Source organism: Rhincodon typus, unplaced genomic scaffold (genome assembly GCF_021869965.1).
Source record: "Rhincodon typus isolate 14 unplaced genomic scaffold, sRhiTyp1.1 hic_rhity00002754, whole genome shotgun sequence".
Lineage (NCBI taxonomy): Eukaryota > Metazoa > Chordata > Chondrichthyes > Orectolobiformes > Rhincodontidae > Rhincodon > Rhincodon typus.
In genome coordinates this window covers 2105-14544 of record NW_025968392.1, presented here as the reverse complement: position 1 = coordinate 14544, position 12440 = coordinate 2105, and the positions used below count along the sequence as shown (strand labels likewise).

Genomic DNA, 12440 nt, shown 5'->3' with positions numbered 1-12440 from the left:
AATAAATGTAAATATAACCTTGTACAAGTAAGAAATGCCTTTGGTTTGCTTGTTGGACAGTGTCAAACTCCAATGTTTGTTTCATCATATGCCACTGTACAGAACCGAGGTGCTTTAGTGACTATGTAAGTATATAAAAATATTTTGTGAATAAAAAGTGCTTTATAGTGTGGAGACAGTAAGGAGTGCAGATGTTGGAAGCTAGAGTCAATAAATGTGGAGCTGAAAAAGCATAGCACGTTGATTTTCCTACTCCTCCGATATTGTCTGACTTGCTGTGCTTTTCCAGCTCCACAGTGCTTTATATAGTGGTGAATTGGGAATTGGGCAAACATCTAAGTAGTCAAAGAGAGATGGCTTTGAGAAGGACGGCGTCGTGGGGACTAGCCAAAGAGGACACTCCCTTGTCAATTACCATTCCATGATTCTCTCTGTCCCGCCCACTGTCTTCAGTTAGCGGGAACGTTCACAGTGCTGAGGGCTGTGTGTGTTAGTGCGGCGGCCTGAACTAAGGTAGGGGTCAGTGCGAGAAGTTGCTGCTGTTTTTTTTCTCAGTCTCGGTGACTGAGCGCCGGACATACCTCTTTGTCCTCCTTATCGCTGTGAGGTGGCGGTAGCATTTTGCTGTGGTCCTCTATATTCAGCTATACCCGGGCAGTATGTACGCTGAGAGCTGCTTTGCACAACAATAGTGTATGGGAGAAGAAGTGTAAGATCGATTTTGTACTTGGGAGATTGCACTTACATTTGTTGAATTTCCTCTTTAAGAAATGTATTTCGCTGTCCATCATTCCTTCTGTATCTGCTGAATTAGGATTTTAGAACTGGAGCGGAGTTTATTTCTGGGTTTAAAACAGCAAACATCTGCCTACAGTTAATTCTCAGCTCGTTCCGGGAAATTTGATTTGACGTGTTTGTGCGAAGCTTCATGGTTGACTTTTTGAACCGCACCCCAAATTTCGGCGGATCTTGTACACAAAGGAATTGAACCTATGATTGCTATCTTGATATTATATCGCAAATCTTAAAAACAAAAACGGGGAATGGGTAAATACAACTTCCACACGATCCGCAAATGAAACAATTTGTAGTAATACAAAAGTAAAATGATGCTGATACTGGAATCTGAAGTAAGGTCACCGACCCGAAACACTAACCTCTTCAGGGATCTCGTATGACCCGCTATGTATCCAGCATTTTCTGTTTGCGTTGTGGTAGAGATTCCCTCAGCAGAACCACTTCATGTTAAAGCACAGTTCAGAACTGGAACCATTACAGCTTCTGATGCTGATGTATAAGGGTAACTTGTTACTCTATAATGTAACATAATTCACTAATGAATTGTTGAATGAAATTGTGATCTAGTAACCAATATTACAGCATCACCAAACAACAAGTTTGGACAACACACTTTAAGTGTTTTTGTTTTGCCCCATTAGTACAATGTGAATTACGGCTAAGGGCCTAAACTGATGCAGGGCTGGAATAGTGTAGATGTCATTTCATTTTGCAGTCGATTCTGGGCTTGTTACATAATAATGTGATACCAATTTCAGCATTGCTGTGAATCCAAAGCTACAGTGTGCTAAACCTGTGTAAATAAGACAAAAAAATCTGTACTGTGGGAAGAATGAAGGGACATAAATAAGTGTCAGAAATCGCTGAGAAAGCCATGGCACATTGATACAGCAAGTCATTTGTTGTCTAGGATTACACACAATGTGACATGAGGGGGCAGGGATATCAGCTACTATGTAATTAAATATGTCCGAGCCTGCTTTCATTCCAATTGAAATAACTTCTGCCATTTAGTTTTGTTCTTGTTTAAGTTCTCATGAACCTTGATGCAGAAAGGGCTTACTGTTTAGTTAACAGATTGCATAATGGTAATTATTGTTAATCTTTGTTTACATAATCTTGTGTGGACTGGTTGTATGTCAGAGTCGTAGAGCTATACAGCTCAGAAGTTGTTGCTTCAGTCCAACCTCATCTATAATTAATCTAGTCCCATTTGCCAGCATTTGGCCCATATACTTCTAAACTCTTCCTATTCATATACCCAACCAGACGCTTTTTAAATATTGTAATTGTACCAGCCTCCACCACTTCTGTTGGCATACACACAGCACTTGCTGCGTGAAAAAGTTGCCCCTTAGGTCCCTTTTAAATCTTTTCCCCTCTCACCTTAAACCTATGCTCTCTGGTTTTGGACTGTTCCCACCCCAGGGAAAAGACCTTGGCTATTCACCCAATCAATGCCCCACATGATTTTATAAACCTCTAAGGTCACCCCTCAGCCTGCCGGGCTCCAGGGAAATAGCTCCAGCCTATTCAGCCTCTCCCTATAGCTCAAACCCTCCAATCCCAGCAACATCCTTGTGAATCTTTCCTGAACCTTTTCAACTTTAGCAGCATCTTTCCTATAGCAGAGAAACTAAAAGAATTGCATGCAGTATTCCAAAAGTGGCCAAACCAATGTCCTGTATGGCCATAACATGACCTCCCAACTCCTATACTCAATGCACTGACCAATAAAGGCAAGTGTACCAAATGCCTCCTTCACTATCCTGTCCACCTGCGACATCACTTTCAAGGAACAATGAACCTGCACCCCAAGGTCTTTTTGTTCGGCAACACTCCCCAGGACTCTACCATTAAATGTGTAAGTCCTGTCCTGATTTGCCTTTCCAAAATGCAGCGCCTCACATTTACCTAAACTAAATTCCATCTGTGAGATAACCTCCTTCCCTGTCTACTACACCACCAATTTTGGTGTTATCTGCAAACTTACTAACCATTCCTCCTATATTTACATCCAAATCATTTATATAAATGACAAAAGGTAGTGGACCCAGCACTGATCCTTATGGCATACCATAGGTCAAAGGTCTCCAATCAAAAAAACAACCCTCCATAACCATCCTCTATCTCCTACCTTCAAACTAATTTTGTATCCAAATAGCTAGCTCTCCCTGTGGAACCTTGCCTAATGCCTTGCTGTCTAATGCCATAAAGACAACATCCACTGTTCTGCCTTCATTCGTCTTCTTTGTCACGTCTTCAAAAAACTCAATCAAGTTAGTGAGATACAATTTCCCACACACAAAACCATATCCTTACCTTGCCTAATACTTGTAAATCTTGTCCTTCAGAATCCCCTCTAACAACTTAGCCACCACTGATGTCAGACTCACCATTTCCTTCCCATTTCCTCACCACCTTTCTTAAATAATGGCAACACATTAGCCACCCTCCAGTCTTTCAGCACCTCACCTGTGGCTATGGATGATACAAATATCTCAGCAAGAGACCCAACAGTCACTTTCCTAGCTTCTCACAAAGTTCTGGGGCAGTACCTGATCAGGTTCTGGGCATTTATCCACCTTTATGCGTTTTAAGATATCCAGCACCACCTTTTCTATAATATGGACACTTTTCAAGATATCACTGTTTATTTCTCCAAGTTCTGTACCTTCCATATCCTTCTCCACTATAAATACTGATGCAAAATACTTAAAAGTATCTCAGCCATACCCTGCAGTTCCACACATGGATGGCCTTGTTGATCTTTAAAGGGCGCTATTCCCTCCCGAGTTACTCTTTTGTCCCTAATGTATTTGTAGAATCTGTTTGGATTTGCCTTAATACTATTTGCCAAAACTATCTCATGTCCCCTTTCTGCCCTCCTGATTTCCATCTTGAATATACTCCTACTGTCCTTGTACTGCTCCAGTTATTCACTTGATCCCAGTTGTCTATACCTGACACATGCCTCCTACTTTTTCTTGACCAGTGTCTCTCTTTCTCTAGTCATCCAGCATTCCCTACACCTACCAGCCTTGCCCTTCACACTAACAGGAACATAATGCCTCTGGACTCTTGTTATCTCATTTTTGAAGGCCTCCCACTTTCCAACTGTCCCTTTACCTGTGAATGGCCTCTCCCAACCATCTTTTGAAAGTTCTTACCTCATTCTATCGAAATTGACCTTCCTGCAATTTAGAACTTTAACTTTTAGGTCAGGTCTATGTAGGATTGGATTGATTAAAACAAAATTTAGGAATTATCAGTTAACACCAAGGTGTGGCTTCTAATTTCATTTTAACAAGATGCTTAATTTTCTACATTTTTTTCATGATTGCACAAGTCCTGCAAAACCTTTGTGCACAGATGTGGATAAATAGGACTAGGTTTGGTTGTAGGGCCTGTGCACTCAAATAGCCTCCACCTGATTTCTCTCTGGGGAAATAAATGTCAGGACTGCTTCTTGGTCTTGAACTTGCCCCAAGGTGTAACTCTCATTGGCCTGGAATTTTCACAGGGAGTTGCCCCTTTAAATTGGCATGAACACGGGTCCTCTGCTAAGTGATGATTAAGTCTATGGTAACAAAGGTTATAATTATCTTTTTGTTTCAGGCTTGTGGTTATTCCCTGAAGATGTTTGCAAAGGCAACCAGCAGTTTTGTGAAACAGATTGAGAGCAGTGGTGACCTGATCCCTGTTAGCAGCCTGAATGATTCCGACAAACTGCAGCTTCTGAATCTGGTAACAAAGAGGAAGAGGGGATGGTTCTGGAAGAAAGCAAAGTACTATCCGTCCACTTTTACCCTTCAAGACATATTGACTGGTGACAGTTCCATCAAACCTGGTATGGATTTTTGATTGACTTCTAAGAACTTAGTGCAGAGAGTTAGTAAAATGTTCGGTTCTCGCTCGGTTGATTCCAGAGTTGAGAGGGTTGGATTATGAGGAGAGACTGAGTAGACTGGGATTATACTCATTGGAATTCAGAAGAGTGAGGGGAGATCTTATAGAATCATATAAGATTATGAAGGGAATAGATAAGGTGGAGGCAGGGAGGTTGTTTCTGTTAGCAGGTGAAACTAGGACTAGAGGGCATCGCCTCAAAATAAAGGGAAGCAGATGTAGGACTGAGGTCAGGAGGAACTTCTTCTCCCAAAGGGTTGTGAATCTGTGGAATTCCCTGCCCAGTGAAGCGATTGAAGCTACCTCACTGAATGTTTTTAAGGCAAGGCTAGATAAATTTTTGAACAGTAAAGGAATTAAGGGTTATGGTGAGTGGGCGGGTAAGTGGAGCTGAGTCTCAAAAAGATCAGCCATGATCTTATTAAATGGCGGGGCAGGCTCGAGGGGCCAGATGGCCTATTCCTGCTTCTAGTTCTTATGTTCTTATCGTTCTGAGTAGAAAGGGTTGAAAAATTATTTGGTCGAGTTTAAAAGTGGGAATTTCTTTGTACAGTCGAGGCAATGCTGTGGAGCTTATAAAGTGGCAGGCAGGGTCTAGCTAGGGAAGTCCCACTCACATACTGGGTGGGTCCAATTTTTACTGGGAGGGAAAAGTGCACAGGTCATGGTTCACGTACAAGTGAAACCAGAACCCAGCCAGGGTGTTGTAAAATTCTGAAGTATCTATTCTAACACTTATTTGTGTGTTATCAAACAATAATCTCATTATGTTCTTCACTGCCATTTTAAAACAAGTAACATCACAAAGTTTCACCTTGACTGAATTTCAATCAAGCCATTCATCTAAAAACAGTTACGAAGTACAAAGATCTTCTTTAGGGACAGTGCACAGCTGTCCGCTTGGGAATCCCCTTCTAAAGCCAACACTTCCTGAATTTCTGTTTAATCATTTGGAGAGAGCTGTGACAGCTCTTGAGACTGAGCAAATAAGGTAGTTTGTAACTTCTGCTTATTTATTTCAAACACTCTGTGACCAGAAATCTGTTTATGAACTTAACACTGCCAACAGGAACACCAAAATCACAAGAATTAATATAAACAATAGCTTTACGTGGGATGTGGGTGTCACTGGATAGGCCAATGTTTATTGCCTATTCCTGATTACCTTGGAGCAGTTGGTGAGTAGCATGCAGCCAGTAGTCCTTTGAGTGTTGGCACACAGTGCTGTTTGGAAGAGAGTTCCAGGATTTTGAGCCAGTAGCAATGAAGGAACGGCGATTATATTTCCAAATCAGGATGGTGAGTGGCTTAAAGCGGGACTTGCAAGTGGGATATTCCCATGTATCTGCTGCCCTTGTGCTTCTAGGTGGTAAAGTCATGAGTTTGGAAGGGACTGTCTAAAGAGCCTTCATGAAATTCTGCAGTGCGTCTTGTAGATGGTACACACTGCTGCTACTGAGTGCCGGTGGTGGTCGAGGTTCCAATCAAGTGGCCTGCTTTGTTTTGATGGTGTCAAGCTTCTTGTGTCATTGGAGCTGCATCCATCCAGGCAAGTGGGAGTATTCTTTAACATGCCACTTTTGCCTGGTAGATAGTGGACAGGCTTTAGGGAGTCAGGAGCTGTGTTACTTGCTGCAGTTTTCCTAGCATCTGTCTTGCTGTTGTAACCACTGTATTTATACAGCAAGCTGAGTTCAGTTTCTGGTAACAACTTTCCCTGTCCCCTGCATGTTGATAGTAGGGGATTCAGTGATTGTAATGGCTTTGAATGTCAAGGGATGGTGTTTAGGGTTATCTTTTATTGGAGATGGTCATTGCCTGGCATTTGTGTGGTGCAAAAGTTACTTGCTATTTGTTAGCTCGAGTGTGAATGTTGTCCAGGTCTTGTTGCATTTGGACTGCTTCAATATCTGAGGAGTTGCAAATGGTGCTGAACGTTGTGCAATCATCGCTGAACATCCCCACTTCTGATTTTATGATGGAGGGAAGGTCATTGAAGCAGCTGAGGATGGTTGGGCTGAGGACACTACCCTGAGGAACTCCTGCAGAGATGTCCTCATCTCGGTCAGCTGAGATGACCGACCTCCAACAATTACAACAATCATCCTCCTGTGTATTCAATATAACTGCAACCAGTAGAGACTTTTTCCCTGATTCCCACTGACAAATTTTTACTAGGGTTCCTTGATGCCACATTCAGTCAAGTATGGTCTTGATGGCAAGGGCAGTTACTCTTGCCTGTCCACTGGAATTCTGCTGTTTTGCCCATGTTTGGAGTGAGGCTGTAATGAGATCAGGAGCCACATGTTTATGGCAGAACCAGGTTCTGTTTTAGATCTGTTCGAAGCCTATCTCATTTAGCACGGTGATAGTACCACATAACATGATGGAAGGTATTCTCAATGTGAAGGCAGGACTTTGTCTCCACAAGGACTATGCAGTGGTCACTTTTACCAATACTGTTACGGACAGATGTATCTGCAGCTGGCAGATTGGTAAGGATGAGGTCAAGTATGTTTTTCCCTCGTGTTGGTTCCCTCACCACCTGCTGCAGACCCAGTCTAGCAGCTATGTCCTTTAGGACCCAAGCAGCTTGATCAGTAGTACTGCTGCTGAGCCACTCCTGGTGGTGGACATTGAAATCCTCTGCCCAGAGTACATTTTGTGCCCTTGCCATCCTGAGTGCTTCCTCTAAGTGTTGCTCAGCATGGAGGAGTACTGATCCATCAGCCAGAGAGGACAGTATGTGGTAATTAGCAGGAGGTTTCCTTGGCCATTTTCAACCCGAAGCCACAAGATTTCCTGGGCTCTGGAGTCAATGTTGAGGACTCCCAGTGCAACTCCCTCCTGATTGTATAACACTGTGCTGCCACCTCTGCTGGACATATTCAGAATGGTGATGGTGGTATCTGGGACATTTCTGTAAGATATGATTCCGAGAATACGACTATGTCAGGCTGTTGCTTGACTAGTCTGTGAGAAAGCTGTCCCAAGTTTGGCACTAGCCCCCAAATATTCGTGAGGAGGACTTTGCAGCATTGACAGGACTGTTTCAGTTGTTGTGTTTTCTGGTGCCGAGATTGATGTCAGCTTGGCAATCTGGTTTTATTTCTTCATGACTTTTTAGCGATTAATACAACTCAGTGGCTTGCTAAGCCATTTCAGAGGATATTTGAGAGTCAACCATACTGCTGTAGGTCTGGAGTCACATGTAGGCCAGAACAATTAGTGAGCCAAATGGGTTTTTCTAACAATTGACAATTGTTTCATGGTCATCAGTGGATTCTTAATTCCAGTTTTTTTCATTGAATTTAGATTTCACCATCTGCTTTGGTTGGATTCAAACCCGGGTCCCTGTTAGCTGAGTTTCTGGATTAATAGTTTTGCAATAATACCAGTAGGCCATTGCCTGCCCTGTGAAGTGCCATTTAATAGTACTGTTGACAACCCCGTCCATCACTTTGGAGAGTTGACTGATGGGGTTGATTATTGCCCAGGTTGGATTTATCCTGCTGTTTGCACACGGGACAAAGCTGAGCAGTAGTCTTCGTTGCCAGGGAAATGCTGATGGGGCTGCCCTGGAACAACTTGTCTCGGCACATGGCTTCTTCTGGAGCACTCTTCAGTGCTATCGCTATAGTATTATTGTTGTCAAGGCTCATGACCTCTGCATTCAGCCATTTCTTTCCAAGTGATAACAAGAATCAAATTAGTTAAAAACTCATGTCTGTGATGTTGGGAACCTCAGGAGGAGGCTGCGATGACCATTCAGTTGGCCCTTCTGGCAGATGGATGCAAATACTTGAGCCTTGTTTTTTGACTTGATGTGTTGGGTGAGGATGGAAATATTTAGGAAATCACCTCCTCTTCCTTTTCATTTTCCATTGCACACAATTGTCCACTAACATTCACAACTCAATGTGACAGGGTTTCAGAGCTTTGATCTAATTCATTGCTGTGGAATTGCTTAGTTTTGTTTATCACTTCCTGTTTACACTGTGTGGCACACAAGTATTTGTTTGTTGTAACTTCACCAGCTGTACACTTTGTTTTTAGGTATGCCTTGTGCTGCTTCTGGCATGTTCTTCTATATTCTTCATTGAACCAGGATTGATTTCCTGGTTTGATGGTAGAGTGGGGAGTATGTCAGGCCAAGAGATTAGAGATTGTTGAATACAATTTTGCTGCTGCTGCCCCATAGTGCCTAGTGGATGCCCAGTTTTGAGCTGCTAGATCTGCTGGAAGTCTGTCCCATTTAGCATGGTGATAGTGCCACATAACATGATGAAGAATGTAACCAAATCCTTTCATTATAATAGGATGATGGTGAAGTTGGTATTTTGAGAAGATAAAGTAAGATGGATTAAAGGGCTTGTTTGGAAAACAATTTATAATTAGATTTTACAGAATTCAAGGGAGTTTGTTGCTCACTTGATTTGGAAAATAGTATATACTGGGATAAATCCCTTCTTTAAAAATTGTATTGATTGTTACCTTTTATTTTAAAAATGGACTTCAACCAATCTTTGAATATTTTTTATGATCAAAGTCTGACTGTGAGGTTTTCTGAACAATATTTGCTCAAGACTACATAGTGAGCTAGGAGATGACCTTTGAAGAAAAGATCAGGATGTTCCAGGAACAGGGGACTTTTTGTCGATGGAGGTGAGGAAGTTGGTACCGTTTACTTTGGAAGAAGGTTTGATACAGGTATTCAAAATCATGAGGATCTGGGCAAAGTAGATAAAGTAACTATTCCTGTTAGTGGAAAGATTGAAAATGAGAGGGCACTGGTTTCATGTAATTGACAAGACAAGCAATGGTAACTGAGGTAAAGCTTTTGTTACTGCACGGTGTGGTTAGAATTTGGAATGCACTGCCGAAGATTGAAATGAGTGCAAATTAAATAATGGCATTCCAGATATTAGGGGATCATTATCTGAATAAAGAAGAAAATGAAAGATTAGGGGAGTGATTTTTATTGTTCATTCATGGTTTGTGGGTGTTACTTGTTAAAAAAGCACTTATTGCCCATTCCTAATTGCCCTTGAGAAGGTGATGGTGAGCCTCCTTGAATTGTTGCAATTTTTAGGCTATAATCCATAATGTTACTAGCAAGAGAGCTTGAGGATGGATTTTGACACCGTGACTATGAAGGAGTGGTGATATAATTCCAAGGTACTAGGTGAATTGCTCCTTCAGAGAAACAACGTGGGCATGATAGACTGAATAGCCCCATCTGTGCTGTGACTATTCTGTGATTCTATTGCAAAAGCCTAACAATTCTTATTTACCTTAACCTAAGAAGGCAGACACTCATTAGATCCTCTCTCCCTATTTTAAAATGGATTTACTGCATTGATTTTTGTTTTCTGTTTTTTTGTCATAGTTTCATAAGCAAATAATATCACCATAAATTCATGAGGCTTCAGCAGAACAATTGGCTTATGTACGATTGATGGAAAGCATGCTGGGGACCAGTCATGTGTTAGTAACTGTTACAATACTCACTTGTCCTTTCAGTAGTTGAGCTGAAAAGGTTCTTGTTTTGCAGCTGTCACCGAATCTGAATTTCTCAAGTATGAAGGAAAATTTGAAGACAATGTGGAGGCAGGTACGGAAACTGAGATTGCCAATTTAAGCTTTAGCCTGGAAGGTCAGGACTCGGTGGCACTGGAATCTTCTTTTGGAAACCTGAAGAAACAAGAAATTGATCTGGGTCAACTTTTAAAAATAGTTGAGAAAAGGTAAATAGCAGCAAGTACATAGCTCTTAGCTTATTTGTGTTGCCACAGAACAATATAAATAAATCCAAGTCTGTTTAAGTTGTTATCAGGTATAAATCACATTAAACAACAACTGCCAATGCTGGAAGCCTGAAACACACAAAAACAGAAATTGCTAGAGAAATTCAACAGGTCATACAGCATCTGTGGAGAGTAAACAGTTATTGTTCAAGTTCAGTGACCCTTCTTCAGAACATTAAAGAAAACATTCATTTGTAATGAAAATGATACAGCTAATAGTTAAGGCATTCCCTAGTCCATAATGAGGGAACAGTTGTAAATTTCCAAATTTAACTTAATTATTTGCACTACTTGGGGTGGCACGATGGCTCAGTGGTTAGCACTGCTGCGTCACAGTGCCAGCAACCCGGGTTCAATTCCACCCTTGGGCGACTGTCTGTGTGGAGTTTACGCACTCTCCCCGTGTCTGCGTGGGTTTCCTCTGGGTACTCCGGTTTCCACCCACAGTCCAAAGATGTGCAGGCTAGGTGGATTTGCCATGGCAAATTGCCCATAGTGTCCAGGGATGGGTCTGGGTGAAGTGGACTTGTTGGGCTGAAAGGCCTGTTTCCACAGTGATTCTACGATTTGCATCATGCTATACAGTAATTACACTCACATTAAATGTTTGATGAGACACAATCTTCATCGCAGTTTCTTATACTTCAAAATTGTTCTTTTACTCTTATCACAATGACTCGAATGAAACAGTAAAGAAAATGTTCCTCTCCATATCTATATCTCTGTATATCTTTACAAAAAATTACTTTATTGTAAATCTTCTTAAAAAAAAAAACTACCAATGCTTTAACATACTAGTTTAAAGTGGTGGATTTTCATTTATTTTGTTCTCGGGAGGTTAGAGTAGTGAGGTTAATGTCCTATCCGTAAATACTGGCTGTTCTGTTTTGTAGCATTAACACAGTATATTTGGTCCTAGATGGTTAGTTCAGGATCAGGAATTATTTTAATTTCTTTCTTGGGTGATATTAGGCTCAAATCTTATTTAAATGCAATTGTCTACAAGTGCAGGTTGGCTTCAATGGTTACATTATCAATTTCAGCGATAGTAGTCATTCCCTTATGTTGTCCATATGCATATCTCCTTGTGAATTAGCATAACCTGAACTGAAGGGGAACCAATCTTTGAGTTCTGGAATGCATGCTGTCTCAGGGTTTCCTCTTCAATCAGTTTAAAAGAGACCAGAATGCCAAGATGATGTGAAGCTTGTTCTCAATCGTAAAATATACTGATCAACATATAAGATCCAAGTCATTAAATTGCACAGCCTAATTTTCAGTAACGGCGTAAAATAAGCAATTTTTCATGTTACTCCCCATATCGGTTGGTCGAACAACAATGTGCCTGCCTGTACTGCCTTTTATCCAGAAGTCCAACAGTTTTGTTTTTGTCTGTGTTCTGTTCCTAAAGCCTCTCAGCTGGTGACAGGGAACCCTGTCTCTGTCTCAGACCAATTGACATTGAATGATTTTCTCATACAATGAGGGGTGTCTTTCTGAATATCCAGGAACCAATGAATAACTTATTGTTTAGTCTGTGGGAGAAATATGCTGATAATATTCACCACCATTCATTTTAATAAATTGTGAGCATAAATAATTTTTAAAATCCAGCATTTCGTCCCCAAAACTTCCAAAAATAGTCAAATATTTTAGAATTATCGGGTGGAATAGACTGGTCACAACGATGTTAATGTTAGAATTCCTGTGGAAACTCTAATTTTCAAAAAGGAAGTTCAAACTTCCAGTCAGAGATAGCAAGAACTGCAATGCTGGAGTAAGAGATAACACAGCATGGAGTTGGAGTAATACAGCAGGCCAGGCAGCATCAGAGGAGCAGGAAAGTTGAAGGGTCCTGACCCGAAACGTCAACTTTCCTGCTCCTCTGATGCTACCTGGCCTGCTGTGTTCTTGCAGCTCCACACT

General features: G+C 41.3%; 1 protein-coding gene across 2 annotated transcripts; it reads left to right on the top strand.

Annotated features, from left to right (window-relative positions):
* The first annotated feature begins 411 nt into the window (after positions 1 to 411).
* LOC125481605 (gasdermin-E-like) lies at positions 412 to 10532 on the top strand. Of its 2 annotated transcripts, none has more exons than XM_048593386.1 (3): positions 412 to 513; positions 4417 to 4648; positions 10262 to 10532. In XM_048593386.1, the coding sequence occupies exons 2-3, from the start codon at positions 4438 to 4440 to the stop codon at positions 10456 to 10458; spliced, it is 408 nt and encodes a 135-aa protein (XP_048449343.1). In that variant the 5' UTR covers positions 412 to 513; positions 4417 to 4437; the 3' UTR covers positions 10459 to 10532. The 2 variants fall into 2 exon arrangements, with proteins under 2 accessions (XP_048449343.1, XP_048449344.1); XM_048593387.1 differs by lacking the exon at positions 412 to 513 and adding an exon at positions 602 to 709.
* Positions 10533 to 12440: the final 1908 nt, after the last annotated feature.

What these genes read in the sequence shown, in the direction of transcription:
- LOC125481605 (XM_048593386.1), top strand. Translation starts at nt 4,438, where the DNA reads ATGTTTGCAAAGGCAACCAGCAGTTTTGTGAAACAGATTGAGAGCAGT. An exon ending in TGACAGTTCCATCAAACCTG is followed by an intron (nt 4,649 to 10,261) that starts GTATGGATTTTT and finishes CTTGTTTTGCAG; the next exon opens with CTGTCACCGAATCTGAATTT.